The following is a 25240-nucleotide window of genomic DNA, read 5'->3' as shown; positions in this document are numbered from 1 at the left end:
ACACAATGTAGGGCGGGACCATTTAAACGTGTTAAAGACCCCTCCACTCCTCTGTATATTTAGGACATTATTATCATATGTTCTATCTGGAGGCCTTGCCAGCGTGGGCTATCAAAGCATTCAGAGCCAAGCGTGAACATCCAACACATGCAGCTTAACAGGCAGTACTTCAGGGGGAATACACGGTTGTCACGTATTTCTCTTTCTCTGTAAATTAATGAGGACAGAAAAAGGCTTTTTTTCTTGTGTCGTCTTGCAACAGCTCCACGGCGCTCGCTGTGACTCTTCCTGTCATCTCCTCTCCATTTACACATGAAGACACGCTTGAGGTTAGATTCCCCCTCACAGTAAACAACTTGGTCCTGAGCCGTCAGCTTCTGTAATAAGTGCTTAATTTAGGGCAGCCACCGAAAATTGATTCGTCACTTGGGCTTTGCTGTCGGCGGATGTTTGCGCGGTTGCAAACACAGCGTGCGACACAAACGGATGCAATGTGGAGGAAAAGTTCATCTTTCCGCTTTACAAGTGATTAGATACATACTCACTGAGCCACTATGAGAGCGTTATATTAAAGGGGCGCTATGCAGTTTGGGCCATTTCTTCGCTGTTTTCTCACTTTTTGCTCGCAGGTTTCTCTATACAGCTCCCCCTACAGCTTCGGAACAGATATTTGGCAGCTCCTATGTTTACTTGTGTCTGACTCCTCACTCGGTCAGTCTGCCGTTTCCTCTTTCTCCGTTCCTCCGACAATGCTTTTCTAGCTTTCTGCTTCTTTTTTTGCCGGCTCAGCCATGACGATAGTGTGAAAACCCCCATCGCTACCTTGTTAGCCGGTTCCTGAATGGGCATATGTGTGCAGTGCTGTGAAGCAATTCGTTACATCGCGAGACCTGATACCACGCGATACTTCCTGACGCTGAGGCCGGCGGTGGTTTTTCAGCTCACAGGCGCTAGGGGGGAGCGAGACGACCACCGATCAACCCGAAAAAAAGTCCTATAACCGTTCCAATGACTCTGAAGTAGTTCAGTTAAGGTAAATTAAGCTAAAAAAAACCCTGCATAGTTCCCTTTTAATCCTTCAATTATGAAAGGAGCCATTTTAAAAAATTCACCTGTGATAAATTCTACATTAGCAAAAAAAAAAGAACCAGCTTTTAAAAAAAAGTCTTCTATTCAAATTTCAAGTGGTAAAGCTCAAGCATATTGTGGCATAAAACTAAGGGCTGTGCATTAATCGAAATGTTAATCTATCTAATCATTTTGGGCACTAATGATCACGAAAACAGATTAATCGAAAAAAACAAAAACAAAAACGATTATTTTGCACATTACTTTTTGAAAGTAAACTCGTGTTTTGTCTCGTGTGCTGAATGAAATAAAAAGTTCAAACGGCAAAAGTATTGGGGGGGGGGGGTGTTCACAGTTCAAGGCGTTTTCACTGTTGATTTGTTCAATTTCACTTTTTTTTTTTAAAAGTTCAATAATTGCAAAAAACAATTCAAAAGACAATGACATGTCTGACAATGGAGTGTTAAATAAGCGCGATTTCAATATTTATTTATTTTTTTTAAAGATTATTTTTGGGCTTTTCTGCCTTTATTTGACAGGACAGCTAGGTGAGAAAGGGGAGAGCGAGAGAGAGGGGGAAGACGTGCAGGAAATCAGCACAGGTCGGATTCGAACCCTGGATCTCTGCATCGAGGCATAAACCTCTAAATGTATGTGCGCCTGCTCTACCCACTGAACCAACCCGGCCACGTGCGCGATTTCAATATTGACCAAAATAGTCGAGCAGCCCTAATCAAACTCATTATTCATCATGCCTTGGGATGTGACAAAACAGCCATTTACATTTAACAAATGGTTCCCCTTCAGGCTGGACAATCGCTGCACCTGAAGAAGAAGAACTAAGCCCAAAAAATGGTTTGAACTCTTAGAAGGCACTAAATATACAACCTCGCACCATTTATTTTGTGCTTTCGGTAAGCCTTTACAAGATGATATCATGGGCATGAAGAGAGAACAACAGAAGCTTTTTTTCTTACCTTTCAGTTTGTTGTGTTCAGAGTCTGCGGGGAACAGGACGTCAGGGAAGAGCTTCTCAAAGCTGTAGCCAGCATACCGGGGCCTGTTCTCCACGTAGGTCCTCACCGACTGGTTGAGCTTCATCAGGAACTCCTGAGACGGAGTCCCCAGCTGCTCAATCACCTTGTTCCACTGGTCGATATCTTAAGGTTGGCAGGTGTTAAGTAAAAAAGCACTGGGCTGGGTTCGGACAAACGGACTGGCCATTCCAAAGTTGGGTTGGGTCGTTTTGAACTGATGAATTTATGAAAAAAGGAAAATCCCGCACTCTGCTCTTGCTTATAGCTAGGGCTGGGCAACATAGAGATATATCGACATCGATATATGCAGCTAGATATAGTCTTACATTTTGGATATTGTAATATGACACAAATGCTAGACCGTCTGACGGCCGACGCAGACTGTGTGAATTAGGGCTGGGCAATATATCTATATTATATCGATATACACGGCTAGATATCGTCTTAGATTTTCGATAATGTAATATGGTAATATGATGAGTGTTGTCTATTCCTCGTTTTAAAGGCTGCATTACAGTAAAGTGATGTCATTTTCTGAACTTACCAGACTGTTCCAGCTGTTCTATTATTTGCCTTCACCCACTTAGTCATTATATACACATTATTTATTAAAACTCTGTTAATATTTTGTGAAAGCACCAATAGTCAACCCTACAATATCGCCGCAATATCGACATTGATTTATTTCGTCAAAAATATCGTGAGAATTATTTTTCCTGCATATTGCCCAGCTCTACTTGTAGCATCACCATTTATTAAAGAAAAGTAACCATCTGGACCTTCATCAAGAGTAATACAATAGGAAAATACACTCGATGAAGGTCCAGAATGACCGAAACGTTAGTTTTCTTCAATAAATGGTGCTATAAGCAAGAGCAGAGTGTGTGATTTTCCTCCCCCCCAAGTTTGTGATATTTTTTCAACGCATCTGATTCTGCATAACCGATGAATAATAAAAGAGTTTCTACATCTGTACTGAGTTGTTCTAGCTTGGATTTGTTCCTAAAATAGTTTTGTAACTGCAACTGCATATATTCAGAAGGTTTGGGGAAAGGCTGTTTAGTATGGGCAGTTTTTCTAATGAAGAAACATGTCATAACTGATTTAAATTCCATTCAAACCTGTGGAAATGAGTCTGGATGGATGGAGTGGGGGTGAACTGTTAGGTGAGACAGGTGATGCCCACCTGGAAACATGTATGCATCTCTTACACACACACACACACACACACACACACATTTACTCATCCTTAAAGATCCAATGTGTGGGAATTTCTCCCATCTAGTATTGAGATCATATATATAAATATACATATAATATATACAATCAACTCTCTCGCGCCACGCAGTTCAAAGTACGTATTACAGCTACGGTAGCCTTCACGCTTCAAAAAGCCGGTCTCTTGCTCTTTTCAATATCCTTTTTCTTTTTCTGGGCGAAGAAGAAGACTCCTGTTCCTGAAATTTGGATTTTGAATACGTGTGGTCCTCCATGTTTCCTTATTCAAACTTGCCGGGGAAAACAGGATTAGTAAATGATTAGTAAACGGATAACAGGGTTTATTTAGAGACCTAAACTACTATTTCAAGCTAGCCTCCGTTTCATTAGTTTTGTTCAGACAGTATTTTCCCAGGGTTATTTTTATTAAGCTTTCTAAAAACCTAAAACGGGACAGTGTTATTGTAGTACGTTAAATGCTTCTCTATGAATTATTTTTTTTCTTGTTTAGCTGCCATCTCTGTCCGTGGCATGTCTCTTTTAACATAGTCTATCCCCACAAAGTTCCACTTCCGGGATTACTCTTGTCGGCTGTCCGTTTTCGGATGTCCGCTACCTTCCGCTTTCTTTTTATTATAATTTTAAACTCTGGTGGATTTCTGAGGACTCTGGTTAACTGCTCCTCAGATCTCTGCAGGGTAAATCTAGATAGCTAGCTAGACTATCTGTCCAATCTGAGTTTTCTGTTGTACGACTAAAACAACTTTTGAACGTACACACGTTCCACCAAAACAAGTTCCTTCCCGAGGCTATTTTGCAGCTGTACGGTGGCTCTGCTCGGCGCTTAGCACCGCCCAAGACGATTGTGATTGGTTTAAAGAAATGCCAATAAACCAGAGCATGTTTTTCTCCCATCCCGGAATGCTGTGTGGACGAACCAGACCCTCCTCCGCGGCGCTGTGGAGGAAGGTCTGGCTAACAAAGTGCAACAGCCAACAGAAGGCTTCAATTATCAAGCTGATGCTATATTAATCTTAGCTAACCAAAGTCAACCGGCATACTACATTAATAAGCAACTATTAGCTTCGTGATGCCGTTACTAAATCAGTGATAGCGCACAAAATGTTTTCCTAAATATTAATACACACAGCAATGCTGCTAAGCAGCACCAGCCGACTGACCGTGTTGAGAAGCATACAAACAAATATAGCGTCCATGCAGCGTACTTTACGCTAATTAACACATTCAGAACCAAGTAGGAACAACAAAAGAAGTCGCCTTAGTTTTCGCAGAACATGCACCTTAACAATCAACTATAACTGCAGAATAAAGCAACCAACATAACGTTAAAAGATTTACTCACATTGTGTTCATTAATGTACAAATAAAAAAGGATAAAAATGCAGAATAGACCATTTTCATGACAGCTATTGTATACCGTCAAGCAGGGAAACCACAGGAGTAAATAATGAACCCAGGCATGGTGCTTGTTCTTAGTGTAACTGATTACACTTGTGCTTTACCCCCCCGCCGTGCAGACATGTTGACATGTCATAGTAGGAAAAGCACAGGTCTTGTTTAAAACCATTAATGGTGGCTGCATTCCACTTAAGAGAGGTCCTGGTATTGTGCATGCTGACTCACTGAAAGAGCTTACTGGGACAATTGATGGAATTGAGCCATCGTTAAGGTTATCAATCTCAGCTCTGCTTTTCCTGCTATGACAAGTCAACATGTCTGCTGTGAAAAAGGTCTACTGCCCTTCAACTCAGTTACTGAGAGAAAGGAATGTTGACGCCGAATACGATGACTCATTAAATTACTCATTAAAACAGGCAGTGGCTTGGCAGGTTTCCCCCCCCGCTGAGTGGAAAGACATGAACAAGATGTCAGACAAGAGGATGAGAGACAAGATGGCATTTTGGGGGTTTGGATGGAGGTTCAACTTAAGGATACGATCAGTGCCTGGAAACAACACACTACCCCGGACCATTTCCGCCATGATGCATCCAACAGACCAGACATCAACTGAAAAATGAAATGACAACCACCAAATTAGCATGCAGGACTGAAAACAAACCTAAAAATATAGAAGGGGGGGGGGGGGTGGATAAATAACATGGAGAAAAAAAACATGATGTGGTGCCAAGTGATGTGTGTGATACATGACAGAAATGAGTTGCATGCAGTTGAGCGCACTCTCAAACCTGGGTCAGCGTCCCACAAAGCTAATCAAAATCATGACTCCTCATTCTTTCATCATTTTTTTCTTGCATAACCTGTTCATAACTAGTTTCTGTAAAAACTTATCAAACAACGTGCTCAAGATGATTTCTTCTTCAGATTCACTGAATCATAAGCTTTTTAAAGTGAGACACTGACTGTCAAGGTCTTCTGAAAATCTTTTGTTGTTGTTGCAGAAATGCATTTTAACACCCTCAGGGTCCTCACTGCTATTCATGTTGCGTTAAACTGAAATATTCTGATCCATAAGGCCAGAAGTAATCATTTGTTTAAGCTTTTTTTTTTTTTTTTTTTGAAGTCTCTCCCAAATGCGCATTGCAGATACCGAGTCTCACAAATATTTTCCTAACAGAACAACAATTTATTCAGTATTGTGTTGTGGAGCAAAACCAAACAATGTATCGTTCTGTGTGTCTGTTGCTATGGCATCAACAGAGACATATGGGAAGCAGTTTGAGGCTAGACGAGGGTATTTTAATGCAGTTTAGTTCTGGGCTATGGAAGAGCAAGCTATTCAATTCTATTTCGGGTTCTTCAGGTGACTGTCATGGTGCTTGAGGTGAGTGTGGAGGGAGGGTGGGATGAGTCGTGTGAGCTTGTGTAGCTGTAGGAAGAGCAGGTGGGTGGTTGCAAGTCGAGGTGTCAGGCAAATCTGAGAAATAGAATCTCTGTAGTTGCTCACAGGATATGATCTCCGTGCGATCCATTTGATGAAAAAGAAATGGTTTGAAGAGACGAACGATGTTTTTGTGTGCTGAGTTTTGAACACCGCTGCAAGCAGCTCAAGGATACAATCCCTTCCTGGAAAAAGGATTTTGTGGCGAACCATTTCTGCCATAATGCAGCCCACAGCCCAAATATCCACTACATATGTGCAGCATAAAAGGAGGGAAAAGAGAATAAGCAAAGAAATGCAACAAGTCAGCAGGAAAAAAAAAATGTTTTTTTTGCTTAAGAGGACTGAGGATGAGAGAGTATTAGCATTAGTATTGCTATTTCTTTGCTACATTACTATGTATCAACGTCATGATGTCTGTGCAAAAGGGAACATTTTATTCTCAGAGTTCTCTCAAAATCAAAAATAAATCGAGATTTGCTAACTCACTATTATGCATCGGACGTTATACCTAAAAGTTTAACTCTCTGCTGGGCTACTGGAGCCCAAGTCACGTCTCCATCCCAAAAAATGTTTTTCCCAAGACATTTTGGGAAATACACTTGTTAGCTCTCTTGCCGAGAATTAGATGGGAAGCTTGATACCACACTCTTGTCTGTACCTTAAATAAGAAGCTAGAACCAGGAGACAGTTGGCTTAGCTTAGCATAAAGCCAGGCAACAGGAATAAACAGCTAGCATGGCTCTGTCCAAAGGTAGAATAATCTGCCCACTAGCTCCGCCAGCGCTAACTCATCCAGGCTACATCTACATCACTACTCTTCATTTTAAGCGTTTTGAGACAAAAACAATATCTGTCCACATGAGAGTTTTAGCTCCAGTAGCATAACGAATTTCCATCTATATTAAAAGGTCCGGACACACAGAGCCGATTATCGGCCGTCGGACAGTCTGGCGAGGTCAGTGAATCGAGTCTGTTCGGTGTGTTCCGTGCCGTCGTCCGTCCGAGGGGCCGTCGTCCTTCATTTTGGCCGATTTGAGATGTATAATCGGCGGGGCGGGCACTGCTGGCAGTCAGACTCAAATGACCCATCTGATTGGTAGAGTGCTAACCCGGAAACGGGGAGCGGAATGAGCGTGACTAGAGTCTCTCAAAATTTGACGAAAATCTGAAAAACGGAGCTTTGTCGATTTGAAATGAAGACAGATTCAGCAACTGCACGGCCTATTTCTCGCTTAAAATGTTTTCAGAAACACGTTTCGGTGAACTATTTTAGTACAATATGAGATCGTATTCTGAACAAACCGCCAATGTCTTTGAATTTCCGGAGAAACCAGACCCACGTGACACGTTGGTCCAATCAGCTACCGGTTTTCATTTTTGGGCGACAATACAGATTAGCGCCGCCTGCTGTTCCGAGGCATTTTTTTTGACCAATTTGGTCATGCATTTGCTTGCACCGACGACGAGGTGGAACTGTTGCTGAAAGGTATGTAAGCCCACCTAACCGATATGACTGACTGACGTTTATCACCGTTTCCAAAGGTCTCCGTTTCTGCCAGTCCAAACTACAAAGCAACCCCAGAGTTCTAAAATGAAAACAGCGTTGCCTAATATCTCCGTTTCTGGGCCTCGGAAATGCCAGAGTATTGGGGACGCCGGAGTATTGTGGATGCAAGGCACACACATAGCAAAACATACTTGTTTGTAAACCAAAGTGTAGATGTAGCCTGGCATGTTATATTTCCTGGAGTCCTCCACCACATAACCCCAGCAAAACCACAACTTAGTTTTTTTTGTTCGAATTAAAGAAACAAGATATAACGTGTTAATTATTGAGCTTTAGAGGTGCTGGTTTTTAGAGTCTAACGAAGAGATTTGAGAGTGGTATCAATCTTCCAACAAATGGCAAATAAGCATCTTTCTCAAAATGTTGAACTATTCCTTTATGGCCGCCTTTCAGAAACTGTGATACGTTCCAAGCAGGAGCACTCAGTGAAACTACTGAAGCATGCACGAGTGCCTGTATTCATACTGGCGTTTTTAAGCCAGGCTGTATGCAGCTCAGGACAGGCAACCACTTAATAAAACATCAAACGCATGCTAAAGCACTGCTGGGAACTGGAGTCCCCCGGACAGGAAGTTTCCCACAAAGCACCAATGCCCAACATGCCAAACCACCATCCCCCCCCCCTCCCAGAGTGTGACCTTAACAGGAACATAGGAAGAGTGTGTGTGGGAGTGTGTGTGTGTGTGTGTGTGCTTGGGAGGTGCTGTCGAAAAACATCCCGGAGGGGGGGTGGAGCAGGTCCATGCAGCAGGCCAGGCAGCAGCTCAGGAGCTCCTTATTGGCCAATCGCTGTCAAAAAGCTGCTTTCCTCCACTCACCGTTGGCCTGGTAACCCATGCCCAGGATGACCTCAGGGGCGCGGTAGTAGCGGGTGACCACGTAGGGCGTCATGAGGAGGCCAGTGGCGGCTGTCCGGGCCAGGCCAAAGTCCAGGATCTTCAGTGTGCAGTCGGACTTCACCACGATGTTGCTGGGCTTCAGGTCCTGTACAGAAAACACCAAGAGAGTTAGCATGCGTTCACGATATTTTTTACCAAATACATCAATGTCGATATTGCGACAGTATTGTAGGGTTGACTATACTTTCACAAAATATTAACACAACGACAGTTCTGCCTAAATAATCGTCAATAATGTGGATACAATGACTAAGTGGGTAAAGGCAAGTAATAGAGCAGCTAGAACAGTGGCGGCCCGCCATGGCAAAATTTCTGCCGCCACGGTATCAGAAATAGGGCAGACGCACAACGTAGTCGCGGTTGCCTTTTAAAATCATCCTCCCGACATAATGCACCCCCCCTCCCCACCAACCCGTTGGCTGCCGCTCACATTGGGGGTTGTTGTTCGAACAGACTTGCCCCCACTGCCCAACACTTGTATCATATTACGATATACAAAATCTAAGACAATATCTAGCCTTGTATATCGATTTAATATAGATATATTGCCCAGCCCTAATTCACACAGCCTGTGTCGACCGTCAGACGATCCGGCAAAAACGCAGGTCTGTCCGGTAGTGCGTTTAGGCTGCGGCAGGGGGGGAGCTGGAAAAAAAAAAAAAAACAGCAGCCTGCGGCCAAAAGATCGACTTAACTTTTGGACAAACACAACCCGCCGTTACACTGCGGTGGCCAATCACGTAACCAATGATCAGACTTGTCAGTCGTTCTGAGGCGGTGTGAGAATCCCGTACAGGAAACAGGAAACACCACTGCCTCTATCGCTGCCACGAGAAATTTTAAAACACCAAACACAAGCACCGAACTGCCCAGGAGTTTGAGGAACAGCTGACTGTTTGCCAAACAACGCACAGTCCATCTGTCTCGCTCGTCTCTTTTCTTTCTCTCTTCCTCCGTGAAATGAAGCTGCCTTCAAGTGCGGTCGGAAACTTCCGAGATCTATAAACGATCTGACGGAAAACAGCAACCGTGAAATAAAAAGTATACTTAGGGGTATAGCCAGATTGCATTTTTTTTGGACCGAACGCAGCCTTAGAAACCTGATTGAGACTGAGGTACAGTTGTGGTATGATGATGTGGCAAATGGTGGAGTTATTTCTTTTATATCTTTCTTTTTGGTTAGGAATATAATTCTTCCATTTTTGGCACAATGCTCCAGAGATATAAAGGAATAACAAATACAAGATGTAAAAAGTATTTTTTGCGAGCGGGAAAAATTCTCCAAATAAATTATATTTATAGTAAATAAATATAATTAATAAATTATAAATTATATAAATTAATATATGGGAAAGATTGGAGTTGGTGTTGTGGGGCTTGGATACTGGTGTTTGTTTTCTTCCAGGAGAAACCATAATTAATTCTCGGAGAGATGACACTAAACACACAGCTTTTGTTTTCTTTGGTGAAACTTTTTTTATCCTTATTTAACCGTTTCCTGAGTTCAGTGTTTTCATATCTTTGCTGCATTATATTCAGAAAAGCGTCATGTCAACTGGCTGACACTTACGGGAAGACCACCAAGAAATACAACATGCACTGAGCTCGACTCTAATTGTCTCCGATAGTCTCCTTTTGAATGTGTCTTAACTCCCCTGCTGAATGATACAAACAAAGAGCTTTTGAAGTAATTTGACTTGCAGATTGAGTATTTCCCCAAAATTCTGGAGGTAATCCTGACAAACTAAACTGGCATTGTACTCATGTCATAACAAGACTCTGCGCCCGGGGATATAATTTACTGATGGCCATCTGCCAGTCGATTCGTTACAACACATTAGCCCACCGTTTCAGGTGGACTAGTTGGTATTCGGCATGATTTACATAGCAACAAAATTGGATACTTCATCTGTAATTTCATAGCAATTACTTTTTGGCTTTATGATGATCACTGAATTATGCACTACTATAACACCTGCCATCAAAGTGCCCAAAAATGCCCAGGGGGTAGCTCACTAGCAAACAATACCACACTAACTTCAGGAAATCTTAAATGCATTGCAGGTAAAAAGTCCTCGCTTCTTGACAATGACATTTCGCCGGATGTCACTCTTTACAGTCGGATGTCCGTTACCTTCCGCTTTCTTTGTGTTGGAATTTTAAAGTGGCCATATTATGCTCATTTTCAGGTTCATAATTGTAATTTGAGATTGTATTAGAATAGGTTTACATGGCTTAATTTTTTTCAAAAAACACCATCTTTTTGTTGTACTGCACATTGCTGCAGCTCCTCTTTTCACCCTGTGTTCAGGTCTCTGTTTTAGCTACAGAGTGAGACCTCACAACTTCTGTAACATCTTTGTTGTCAGTCGCACATGCGCAGTAGCTAGGTAACTTCCAACTTTGCGTGGAATACCTGCAGAACAGGGACATGTAAGTAGTTCTATACAATTTATTTTGTAGATTAGGGTGAATTTGTGTGTGTTGTAGCAGTGTTTTGCCATTGAGAACGAGCTAGCATGCTAGCGCTAGCATGCTAACGGTTAGCCCCCTAGGCCCCTCGTTTCGGCTAGTGACGTAGAAAGCCGTGCAGATTTTGAACAGCTCACCCGGAGACTGAAGGCAGGACACATTCAGAAACCCGTATCTCACTCAAAACAGCATGGATGGGTTTTTTCAAAGTTTGTATGCGCGTGGAAGCACCAGAAACAGAAAATAACACCCCAAATCCCAGAAAAAGTGATTTTTTTCATAATATGGGCACTTTAAACTCCGGTGGATGTATGAGGACTATGGTTAACTGCTCCTCAGATCTCTGCAGGATAAATCCAGACAGCTAGCTAGACTATCTGTCCAATCTGAGTTTTCTCTCGCTCGACTAAAACAACCTGGGAACGTACACGTTCCACCAAAACAAGTTCCTTCCAGAGCTATTTTGCAGCGGCACCGGAGCTCCGTCCGGCATTTGACGCCGCCCTTGACGATTGTGATCGATTTAAGGACATGCCAATAAACCAGAGCATGTTTTTCTCCCATCCCGGAATGCTATGTGGACTAGCCAGACCCTCCTCCGCAGCGCTGTGGAGGAGGGTCTACCCTCACCCTGAACGATGAGCTATCCTGACCTTAAACACTCCAGATCAATGACTAATCTCAACCAATCGGGCTGCTACGCAGCGCGGGTCTTACCAAGAAGACCAAGTGGGATTCACAACAAACGCATAGGAAAATGTATTCCAGAGGGGCTGCTTAGCAACTCTGATCATCTTGAAAGGGACCAAAGAAACTCTCATCATAGAGACAAAGCCCACGAGAACAAGGGAGCTGAATCTTTGGCGATCCATGACTCATATTGCATCTGTTCACCTCATGAAAGATGTGCGTGCTGATGCGAGCCAGGCTGGTTTGCTCTGCCTCTGGCTCAGTTAGTTCTGGCTGGCAGAGCAGGAGGAGCTCGGCTAATCTTATGCTGCGTCTTTTACTGAGGGTGTTTGACAGAGTGCCGTCAGAGTGTGTGTGTGTGTGTGTTTTATGACTGTGTGTGTGTGCGCATACAAAGGGATCCTTTGTATATTTCTGCTGGTGCGTGTGTGTGTGTGTGTCATCCTGTGTCCGTTGTTTCAACAAGCACCTGTGTGTGTACGTACAGTATGTGTGTGTTTTACTGCAACCTGCACATCATATCCGCTGGCTAACAACCTGTTCATGTTTGGCTGTGTACTCTGGTGTTTTCACATATGACTATATCAAGTGTCAAGGAATGCAAATGAAATGAGACTCTGTAAACTCACAAATTATTCAAAAGGAATACTGCGACATTAATAGAAATACACTTCTTCACTTTCTTTCTGAGAGTTAGACGAGAAGACTGATACTACTCCAATGTCTGTATAGTAAATATGAAGCTACCACCAGCAGCCAGTTTGCTTAGTTCCGCAGAAAGACTGCAGATAGGAAAAAAAGCTAGCCTGGTTCTGTCTGAGGGCAAACAAAATCTGCTAACCTATTTATCATGATTGCACTAATTAACTGTTAAAAGACTTACACAATCGGCTGCAGATTTTTAGGTGCCGTGTGTTGTTCGCATCGTGCCGCTCTGCATCATCCAGACAACAATAAGACTGCCTGGAGAAGCCGATCCTTCATTTGTTGTTGACATACGAACTGTGACTGGCTCGGCTGTTTCAGAGCAATGACGTATGAAACCGGCTGAGAGTGTAGTTATTCATCACCACACACCTTCATCCAGCGCTTTTGTGCCGCTGCACCGACCATGAACCAAAATAGCAGGTGTCCTTGGAGACGGCCACAGTTTCTGAGCCCAAGACCTGCCACTTTGAACTTGTGTTGTGCTTGCGAGATTAAAATAGGGACCTAAATCTCCTTTGCTTAATTGCGGTTGTTTGCCTCCACTTACCAGTTAAGTTCAGTTTCCATCCATGTCTGTCCAGACTCATATAATATACAGTATGTAGTGAAGACTTCGAAGTAGGGATAGACCGATTATTGGCCCTGGACGATTTTCGGGCCGTTTTTTGGCAGTTTGCAGATTATCTGTATCGGCGTTTTATTTTCCTGATAACCGATAAAGTTAATCGGTTAAACAAGATCCTTCCCGGGGCTATTTTGCAGCGGCACCGTGCGGAGCTTAGCGCCGCCCATGATTGTGATTGGTTTAAAGAAATGCCAATAAACCAGAGCACATTTTTCTCCCATCCCGGAATGCTGAGTTGACTCGCCAGACCCTCCTCGGCAGCGCTGTGGAGAAGGGTCTGGCAAAGCGGGACTGGTGTTGGCAGACTTATTGGACAGTTATTTGCGGATTCCTCTAAATTTCCGATGCTGACGGACCCGATGGTTGCTAAATCCTAAAACGTTCATTTACGACTGTGTATCAATGCGAGCTTGCATACGTGTGCTTACAATATAACATGCGGACCTAATATCTGGAGCCGATACATGCAAACCTGTTTCGTGTGTGTGCATGTATATGAGTGAGCCTCACCCTGTGTATGATGCCGGCAGAGTGCAGGTGTTTGATGCCACAGAGCATCTGGTAGAGCAGGTAGGACAGCCTCTCGTGGTCCAGCTCCATCTGGATCACCTGGCAGAGGTTGGCATCCATCAGCTCCATCACTATATACCTGCAGGGAAAACGCAGAGGGTAAAATAATCCTGCAGAGACACACACAGGGAGGCAGGCGGACATACACGCACGGAGAATCTCACATGCTCGATGGTGTTTTAAGCCCCCACCGTCGACTTCAAGGCAGCGCTGTGACCGTCGACTTCAAGGCACCTAACCCTTGCCTAGCCTAAGTCTTGTGCCTTCAATGCAGCGCAGCCTGGAAGACGAGGTTGGGGGATTAAAACACCAAACACCATCTCACATACACATATATGTTGGCTTCACCAGATATTTTACATTAAAAGGTGCTGTAGGTAGGAATGCGTGTACATGAGCAGTGATTGACACGCAGTTAGACACCTCCCCCCCACGGCCCTGATTGGTGCATCTGAACAGGGAGCGGTGGATTTTTGCAAATCCCACTACAGGCTGTAGGTGGTGACAGAGGAGCTGGATTTATTTTTTTAATGACCTGCTTCATGTAGTTCTACTGGAACATAGGGTCAGTGTCAGCAAATATGACAGAAAGTTAGTTTTATAAGTCTTACCTACTGCATGTTAACTATTAGCAAAAATAGGCACAAAGCTACATTTTGATCTCTTATTTCCTCATCCACGCAGCACTTGTTTTTAAATGGCATTTAGAAAGTGACAGTAATGGTTCTCCTTCTCAAAACGGTGATGAGGTTATGTTGTCTGGCAGCTGTTACATCATCATTCATCATTTTTTTTACACAAAGATGCATCTTGGTAACAGAACGTCCAGCGTTGCAACATGATAAGTACAACTTCTACTTGGAAGATATTTCTATATATCCATTGTGTTTTTAATAATTATATATATATATATATATTAGGGCTGTCAAAATAACGCAGATTAATCCATTCCATATTGACGTTTGACCCGGAGCCGTTCTAGCCACCATTGGACTGTAAAATGAAGGAGGGAGACGAGAATGTTCTGCCTGGGTTATTAATTGGAACATTTACTTGTAAAAATCTTCTTCCTGCCAACCCTGGCTACTGAAATCTGGTGCCACTGATATGTCTGCGCTTCTCTCTGATGCTCTGAAACAGATGATACCGGCAACACAAACACCGCTGCACGTGACGCTAGTTAACACTATACTCGACAGCAGCTAACGTTAGCCTACCGCTAGCTAGTAGCTGGATTAAACATGGTTAAAATGCTGACAGCTAACGCTAAACGGTGTAAAGTTTGACTGTGTTTTACTGTAGAGGATTCAACACCGGGATGTAACAATCTGCAGCTGCCGTCGGAGAAACAACACAGACGGTGCGTTCAATGAAACTGGTAAACTACAGCGTCGTGGTGCATTTGAAGTTATTGTAAATGTCCTTTACCATCTGATGGTTGTTTCTGTCGTTCAATTTACTAGTGAAATAAGTTATTGTTATACATTATTATTAAATCATTTAATTTTGACCATATGGCCTTAGCAATAAACAAACCGTTCTTTAATGTCACCAACTGTTGTTTAGTACCCTTTTTTTTCTTTTCTTTTTTTACTTTCTTAAAATCGGTTCAGGCACCGTTAATTATGTATACGATTAATTTCAATTAATTAATCATATCATATATATATATATATATATATATATATATATATATATATATATATATATATATATATATATGAAAATGTGTATAATACACTGCCAAGTGTTTTTGTGCAAGCACACATACAGTATGTATATGCAGAGATAGATATTGCACTGTCATGCACGCTGTAATACAAGTATGCATTCAGGTATGCAAACACACAGCCAAGTGGAGTGTTCTCCTCCGTCCTCTAACTGCGTGTTTGCCTCGCAGCCCTCTGGCTATGAATTGGCCAGTTTTTCCTTTTTAGCTCCAATCAGGCAGACACAGCGCTGCAGACACACAAGCTCTCTCACACACACACACACACACACACAGCTTCTAGTGGATGGCATTAATCATGTTTGTTCCCGTCATACTCTGTGAAACGATCACTTCCCCCCACATCTCAGTTTAGTACTCCCCTCTCTACGATTCCACAGCCAGTTTCCAGTCTTGTCGACTTCGGGACGCTGCCAAATATAACCGCAATGTTCTTCTTATCAAATGGCAGTGTCCACCCAAATTTACAAAAGGTCGGAGTTTACATAAGGAATAAAACATAGGACAGAAAGCAGAAGCTGCACTCCACCAGAAGCATTATCGGGTAGTTTGTACATTGAAGATGTGTGTGTCATGATACCAGATTTTTGTCTTAATGGACCCTTGATATAAAATATGGCCATTTTCATTTCATTGTGACTTAAGTCGGTGTTTACAGTTATTTCAAGATGAAACATTTCCACCTGTTAATCTACCACCTGAATCTAGTTTGTAGAAAGCATTCCACAGAGCAATTATAATTACATGTATTCCTTGAAATAAATGTCCCTGTGCTAGTAGTAAGGCAGGTTAACACACTGACCAGAGATCCAGCTACGCTGCACAATCCCCTAAAAGTCAGAAAAGGTAATCTAAGCCCCCAGCGTGCCACATCCTGTATTGATTTTACAAACCTGCAGCGAGCAGATGTTATGTGGGATCAGTAATACTCACACATCTTGGAATTCTTCCAGTGTCTTCTGTGGTGTGAATACATTTAATAGGCCGATTATCTGCCGAAATAAAAATGAAAAAAGCAGAGTTAGGGCAGCCGCAGGGAGGAGCGTTGTGGTAATCAAACAAGATTCCCGTTTTCAAGACCACCTGTCAATCAAACGAGGTGGTTTGAAATGCAGCCTGATGCAGCACAATTTCAACGGACGCACAAGGACAAGACTGATGTTCACATTGATTTAGTTTTCATTTTGCAGAGCTCTCCTCAGGGGCAAGCTGTGCTCCATCCCAGTGTCCCCTACTACTTCTATTGGAGATTCACTGCTCCTACATGCTTGTTCATCACATTACATGCTGACGAATTTAAACTCGGAAACAATGCTGTGCATTTAAACCCAGATGTAATCATCTTTTGGAAATTGATCTTAATGCCTTAATTAAAAAATGAGGAAAAATCCAACCTTTAAGGACACCAATTTTCTTTGTGAATAAATAATGTATCATAAACAAATAAATGTTCTTCTTTAAAATACAGGGGGCATAAGTAAGTATATTAAATTCCCATAGAGGCAGGCAGATGTTTATTTTTAAAGGCCAGTTATTTCATGGATCCAGGATACTATGCATCCTGATAAAGTTCCCTTGGCCGTTGGAATTAATTTAATTTCCATAAGATCATCTCTCAATGCAAATCAAACCAGCTATTAGGCTAATTGAAATAAAACCATGTCAATCTCCAGATTAGTCAACTTTAGCATGGGTGTGTAAACCACTGTATGACAGCAGGGCCGGGTTAAAATAATTGATTCTCCTAAATTAAAATTGATCTTTGTGCGAGTGTTCTGATATCGATTAAGTCAATCCCGAAATAGTTTTTTGAATATATGCCTTTTCACTATGGACATGGTGAGTTGACGTCCTTTTTGGAGGGTTAAATTCCTAATGTAAATATTAACCTGGTGCATTTAAAAAAATAAAATAAAAATAAAATAAAAAAAAGATGTCAGGGTTGCTCTGTGCTTGTACAATTGACAGCATAAGTTCTCTGAGAATCTCTTTTCTATCCAAGCAAACTTGGCATCGTAGCTGAAACCTCCCTAGCCTAATTGATGTTGAATCGAAAACGTAATCGAATCAGGCCTTTGTGAATCGAATCGATCGAATCGATTCACAAAGGAAATCGATTCAGGAAATCGATTGGCGATACCAGGCCTATAGGAAAGTAAAGATGCATTTTGTAAATGTATCGTGAAAGAACCCAATCGGGACCAACATATTTTATACCGTCACAGCCCTGGAAACATAACAGAAATGCTCAAAACTAAATGTCAGAGAAAGTCGAGCTCTTACGTTCTTGTGGTTGACGCATTTCATGAGCACCAGCTCCCTGTAGGCCCGTTTGGCGTGAGTCTGATTCTGAAACGGCCGGCTCAGCTTCTTGATGGCGACGTTCCTCTCCAAGTTGTGGTCATAAGCTGAACTGTGGGGAACAAATGAAAGCAGAAAAAACAATGACATATGTTTTTGTTTTGTTTTCAAGTTTATTGAAAAACAGTCAACAGTGCAGTTGACAGGGATTTGTCTCGGTGTGCCCACATATACCACCCAATTGACAACAGTGCCCCGACATAACACAATGCACACATATACCTCACATATTGACATCAAATGCAATGACAAACATAAACAACACATATTGCACTTTAAAGTGCGTAAACGTGGTCTTATCTGAGGACCAAAGGAATATGTTTTACACACTGATACTTTAAAGCTATAGTGCGTCGTTTCTAAGTAATGACAACAACACTGTCGGCACGTCCACATGATGCAAGCCTTCCGTGATCGCGGACCTCCCTCCTCCACGCAGTTGCTAGTAGCCAAGGAGGCATACCTGTCAAGTATCCCGTTTTGGCCGGGAAAGTCCCGTATTTTACCCTTCTTTCCCGCCGTCCTCCCGTATTAGTATTTTCCCGTAAATCTCCCGTATTTTAACCTGCGTTATTAAAAAATAATAATTCCCCGGGCGGAGTAACAAAAAAACATTCCCAATCTGAGCTCTGTCACTAGCCTCGCGATAACTGCCACCTGCAGTAGCCTACTACAAGTACTGTAGGTGGCAGTTGTCGCGAGGTTAGTGTGTGAGGTCAGATGATGAGTGACAACGCGGGAAAAAAAAGAAGAAGAAAAACGGAGACGGATGATGGACGCTACGACCGAGACGGAAGGCACTCCTGCCAAAAATTCTAAACCCTCATGTAAATACCGCGATCAATGGAACAGCGAATTAACTTTTCTGAAGAGGAGCAGGGTGGGGGACAGTCACGCGTTTTGTAAGTTTTGTAACTGCGACTTTAGCATCTCACACGGGGGAAGGAATGATGTATGTCAGCACGAGAAATCCGCCAAGCACAAGCGCGGGCTAGAGGCAGAAAAAAAAAAGTTCCCTTATTTTCAAATCCAAAATTTGACAGGTATGCAAGGAGGACACGGAGGATTAAAAAAAACAAACAGAAGAGGTCATCTTCAGGTTATCTTCACTCGAGTTTTTGCGTGCGAAAGTCGCCGGACGCCCCAATCTTCTGAACATGGCCATACTGAGAAATCCAGAGAGAGTTGTGTGGAGCTGATAGGCTTAATTAGCTTTGTAGCAACTCATTTGGCGATGGCTTGAATGTAACGGACGTTCATTAATATCAATAAGTTACGCACTAAAGCTTTAACCTAGGATTGGGCAATATGGAGAAAATCAAATATCACAATACTTTTTACCAAATACATCGATGTCGATCTTGCGGCGATATTGTAGGGTTGACTATTGGTGCCTTTACAAAATATTAACAATGAGAGTTTTGATAAATATTCACGTGTATTGTATCCACATTGTATACAAATAATGTGGATATAATGATATTTGGATACAATGACCAAGTGAAGGCAAATAATAGAACAGCTAGGAAGTCTGCTAAGTTCAACTACTGTAATGCAGCCTTTAAAACCAGGAAAAGTGTGTCATATGTGTCATATCACGATACAATTACGATATCAGCAATGTAAGACGATATCCAGCCTTAGATATCAATGTCGATATAATAGTTAGTCAGTGAGTACTGAATAACAGTGATGGTTACTGCTTTATTACATTATCTGGGTCACATAACAGTGACATAACCAAAAGATGTAACCTGGAATTCAGTCAAAACTTTAATTTGTTTACAAAAAAGTAATAAGTCTATGGCATATTTTGTAATGTACTAGCTGTAATTTATGGTGTTCCTGTATTGGAGATATATATATATATATATATATATATATAAAGTTTATCAGTATATACATCCCTTTAATATGTCTGGTTGTATTAGATCAGTGTGGGCCAATCAATAAGCAGGACTGCTTTATGGTATTTTACAGGACTGTTGCATTAATGTGACAACATACATTGGTTGACGATTCACATAGAAGCCCTAAAAGAATACATTCCTGTCTCATTATTTTATCTCCAAAAATGAGTTTCCAGAAAAATGTACTACATCGTAATACAATAACGTGATTACAAACAGAAGAGGTCATCTTCAGGTTATCTTCACTCGAAGTTTTTATGCGTGCGAAAGTCGCCGGACGCCCCAATCTTCTGAACATAGCCATACTGAGAAATCCAGAGAGAGTTGTGTGGAGCTGATAGGCTTAATTAGCTTTGTAGCAACTCATTTGGCGATGGCTTGAATGTAACGGACGCTCATTAATATCAATAAGTTACGCACTAAAGCTTTAACCTAGGATTGGGCAATATGGAGAAAATCAAATATCACAATACTTTTTACCAAATACATCGATGTCGATCTTGCGGCGATATTGTAGGGTTGACTATTGGTGCCTTTACAAAAATATTAACAATGAGAGTTTTGATAAATATTCACGTGTATTGTATCCACATTGTATACAAATAATGTGGATATAATGATATTTGGATACAATGACCAAGTGAAGGCAAATAATAGAACAGCTAGGAAGTCTGCTAAGTTCAACTACTGTAATGCAGCCTTTAAAACCAGGAAAAGTGTGTCATATGTGTCATATCACGATACAATTACGATATCAGCAATGTAAGACGATATCCAGCCTTAAATATCAATGTCGATATAATAGTTAGTCAGTGAGTACTGAATAACAGTGATGGTTACTGCTTTATTACATTATCTGGGTCACATAACAGTGACATAACCAAAAAGATGTAACCTGGAATTCAGTCAAAACTTTAATTTGTTTACAAAAAAGTAATAAGTCTATGGCATATTTTGTAATGTACTAGCTGTAATTTATGGTGTTCCTGTATTGGAGATATATATATATATATATATATATATATAAAGTTTATCAGTATATACATCCCTTTAATATGTCTGGTTGTATTAGATCAGTGTGGGCCAATCAATAAGCAGGACTGCTTTATGGTATTTTACAGGACTGTTGCATTAATGTGACAACATACATTGGTTGACGATTCACATAGAAGCCTAAAAGAATACATTCCTGTCTCATTATTTTATCTCCAAAATGAGTTTCCAGAAAATGTACTACATCGTAATACAATAACGTGATTAAAAAAAAAAAACATTTGCATCCAATGTCATCGGTGTGACTTTGTCCTAGGAGGAACAGAAATATTAGAAAACACCCTTCCAACACTACAGCGTCGTCGTGTTGGATCGGATTTCACCGTACACGGGTTTCTACTCTTCTGGTCACTCAGCATATGTTCCTGTTTAAAAACCCGAGACAGCTGGACAGCCCGTTCCCTTGGATCTGTGACAAATTGAGGATTCCAACAAAACATCATTTTTTACAAAATTGTCTCGAGGATCCTGTAAAGTTAAAGCCAATGCAAGGGAAGCACGGCCGATGTGGATTTTTGATCACCAGCAATTCCTCACATATGAAAACGAAATCTCGACTGACGCTGATGTGCAGTTCCTACCCGGGATGAGGCCCAGAGAGGAGTTCATGCTTAGCTTATGATACAAGAACTGGACCAGCATTATTTGGGATTAGTTTGGCCATTCATTTAAAAAAAATTATGGCCCAATCAATCAATCAATCACTGGGGTGATGGATATTTAACTAGGGCTGCACAATATATCAGTTTTTTTTTTTAAATCGTCACTGCAATATCAACTGGCGCAATAAACACATTGTGAAAGACTGCGACATATCGCAAAAGACACCCAGAGACTTTTTGTGTTAGTTGAAAGAAAATATCCGTAAGTGCTCATATTATGCTTTTTTGCTTTTCCCCTTTCCTGTATTGGGTTAAATATCTTTTTGTGTGCATGTTATAGGATATAAAGTGAAAAAACCCAAAGTCCACCCCAAAGAAAACACTGTTCACAAACTGCTCCAAACAGCTCTGTTGTAGTCCAGCCTTTACTTCAGAGACAAACGTGCGTCACTTTGTAACACACGTTATAATGCTCGCCTAGCTGCTAGCGTGGCACGCCCTCATACTCTGCTTCTGACTGGCTAGTAGTCCTTACCTAGCTACTGCGCATGTGCGAGTCCCAACAAAGATGGAACAGAAGTGAGATGTCTCACTCTGTAGCTAAAACAGAGAGCTCAACACACAGGGTGAAAAGAGGAGCTGCAGCAATGTGCAGTACAACAAAAATATGGTGTTTTCTGAAAATTAAACCAAATAAACCTGTTCTGGTACAACCTCTAAATACAATTATGAACCTGAAAATGAGCCATAATATGGGCACTTTAAGTGGGGCCTTTCATATTCAATTCAATGTTCAAATTTGTTCAATAACAGAAAGTTGGAAATGATTTCCTTTCATTTGTTTTAAATTCAACTGAAAGCAGCAGAAATGCAGAACTGAGTAGACTTCAATATCTATTTATTTATTTATCGCAAGTAATATCGTTGTTAGGGATAGACTGATTATCGGCCCTCGTGCCATCATGGTCCAACCGTTGATATATATGATATGATAATATTACATACAGGATCTAATCCTGACATGGACCTGAGTGATTCTGGGGTTCAGATTCAAACTCATTTCAACACCCGCCTTTCCCTAAATCCTCTCACGTCTACAGAAATCCACAGGGAACACATGCACACTACGTTATGCAACTTATGTTTTATATTGTAACATCTGATCTCATCGGCTTTCAGAGCCGACGGCTGGCAAAGAGCAAGCGCTGCAGCCGGAGCGTCCATCAAATGTTCCCTCACCCGACAGTTCCAATGCGGAACGTCCGATTCTGCAGTTACTACCCTTTCGGACTGATATGTCGATTTGTAGAGTCTGTTTTAGACACGTGAGCCACTCCAGACACCTCATCCACATGGCTGACAAAACACAGCCCTAAGTCATAACTCATTCAACATTCAACAACATTCGCTAGCCGTTTGGCTGGTGGACAAAAAACAAAGAAGGTCATTTTGCGCCCTGGATGTTAAAGTGACAGGAAAAACTGCTCCTGTAGTTCAAAGAGAGGTCAGAAAACAAGATGTGAAAAGAGCAATACACTGATTTAAGATGGAGACACTGAGTAGCATTTTGTGATATCATAATATTTTGAAAATTCGTGGGACTTCAACAAGTTTAGCATTCACTTTTTTTCATTATTCCTGAGATCGAGACTTTGACTCACCAGACGATTCCCTGTGCTCCCGATCCGATGGGTCTGAGGTTCTGGTAGCGCTTTAAAACCATAAAAGTTGAATCGCCCACATCTATACTGTAGTACTCCTTTTCACGCTTGTTCCGGTTCATGGTGAAGCCTTGGACAAACGCTATGATTGAGCATGTAATGGGGCTGTCCTCTCAAGACCTGCAGGGTTGCAAAGAGAAACAGACATTGTTAGAAGTTAATATCACGCTTTTCATTCCAGCGGCCGACACATCCACACTGAACTAAAATGCAGAGATTCCCAAAATACTGATAAGACATTTTTTTTTTTTTTTTCTTTTCCCACTCATCAAAAAGCTTGATGTGCCTGCCTGGGTGAAATAAAGAGAACGTTACTCGAGTTGACGACTTGCTCTAAGTGTAATAAAAGCTTCCAAAGAACAGTAATTTACCCTTCTAAAACCAAAGATGGACAGACGACGATCCCAAACTTTTGAAATTCAGGACAAAATACTTGCGTTTTTCCTTCCAGATACCAATACCTGAACTTGCGTATTGGCCGATACCGAATGCCGATTCGACAGCAGTGTGTTAAAATATATATATATTAGTGCTGTCAAACGATTCAAATATTTAATCGCGATTAATCGCATTAATGTCATGGTTAACTCGCAATTAATCGCACATTTTTATCTATTCTAAATGTCCCTTGATTTCTTTTTGTCCCATTATTTCTTTTCTCATTTTAATGCTCTTGTCAACATGGAAAAGTGGATCGGCTTGCTTTGTGCTTTTGTCGCCTGGCTTTGACGAGGGGGCGGAGAATTGGCATCAGCTGTGTGCTTGGCCATCAAGTGGTCTTTCAGACGATGAGAGCTCAGTTCACAACGACAAAACACACGGGTCACTTCGGTCTTGTCAATGGAACCATTTGGCAACTTTATAAAAGTAAACTTTCCATTCAGAATCTCATTGGCATCCATTTCGGCGTCTCGCGCTCGCCATCCACGCAAAACGTAACGTTGGCCTACTACTCTTTGGCCGGCTCGCATCGCAAGCCCAAACAAGTGTGTGCGGCGTGCCTGTTGTTGTGTTTCCGGTCTAGCTAGATCCGGTGTGGTGTTGTAGTTTTTCTAACGTTACTAGTTGTTGCAACAGCATGTGAAAAAAAACTACAACGTTTGCTAGGCCAAAAAGAACGTTAATCTCGCGATGAAAAAATTGACGCCGTTAAAATGGGTTTACGTTAACGCCGTTAACGCGTTTAACTGACAGCACTAATAGATAACATTATGTTTTAACAGCTGTATACTTCTAACCCTAAGGTCGATTTTTTTTCAGGGCTAAATTACGTGGAATCGGTGCATATGTTCACATACCCACTGCTATCGATATTTCAGGCAGTGTGGAGAGACATTTCTGATACTGGTATGGGAACAACTCTAGTTTTTAAATGCACCTACCCTGGATCTGGAGACAGTGCTAAGGATGCTAGAAGCTTTTCTGCTAATGTGAAGGAAGCTAGTCCTGGCCAGAGCACTAGCAGCTCTCCTGCCTGCTGATACAGCTGCACCAGGCCCCCACAAACAGCGCTCAGCCTCTCTGCTGATTTTGTCCAGTGGCCACTGGCAATACTACAAAGAAAAATCCCTCTGAGAGCCAGAACGCATTTCCCCATCAAACCTGTGACGTCACCAGAATGTAAAGTCTACTGGCCAGCGGGAGAAACACCGCTGCGCGTAGTCAGCGGTCACATGATCACAGAAGTAAACCCGGGAGCTTCGAAACCTTTTTTTTGGCGGTTGGCGACTGAGCAGCTCTCATAGGAATGAACGGGGCTCGGCGATTAACGTCGCATCCAGGTCTTATAATACATCCATGACTCAGCTCAACTCCCCCCCCCCTTCCCCTCCTGCCACTACGATTAGCAGAGGCTGGCTGGCTGGCTGGCTGGCTGGCTGGCCATCTGTTTTTTGGGGTGGCTTGTGGGTCGGAGGTAGAGTGGTCCCCCCCCTCCTCAACCACAAGACTGGCAGTTCAATCCCAGGCTCCTCCGGTCACATGTCAGTGACCCTGAGCAAGACACTGACACTGAACCCCAAATGTATAGCTGTCCACTGCTCCGAATACTTATTATGGGTTAAATGCAGTAATTATATTTCACTACATTGTATGTGACGAATTAAGAATACAGTTTTCGTTTGATGAGCTGCACGGCCAGGAGGGCA

General features: G+C 42.0%; 1 protein-coding gene across 1 annotated transcript in view; it reads right to left on the bottom strand.

Annotated features, from left to right (window-relative positions):
* mapk8b (mitogen-activated protein kinase 8b) overlaps nucleotides 1-25240 on the bottom strand; it is a 38294-nt gene that overhangs the window by 5539 nt on the left and 7515 nt on the right. The window contains 7 exon segments of the mRNA XM_078278586.1: nucleotides 2046-2228; nucleotides 5280-5351; nucleotides 8572-8737; nucleotides 13658-13796; nucleotides 16380-16438; nucleotides 17730-17859; nucleotides 23034-23213. Of these exon segments, the coding sequence (XP_078134712.1) occupies nucleotides 2046-2228; nucleotides 5280-5351; nucleotides 8572-8737; nucleotides 13658-13796; nucleotides 16380-16438; nucleotides 17730-17859; nucleotides 23034-23155 (871 nt within the window). The 5' untranslated portion in view covers nucleotides 23156-23213.

Source organism: Sander vitreus, chromosome 21 (genome assembly GCF_031162955.1).
Source record: "Sander vitreus isolate 19-12246 chromosome 21, sanVit1, whole genome shotgun sequence".
NCBI classification, from domain to species: domain Eukaryota; kingdom Metazoa; phylum Chordata; class Actinopteri; order Perciformes; family Percidae; genus Sander; species Sander vitreus.
This window is presented reverse-complemented; position numbering and strand designations above follow the sequence as displayed.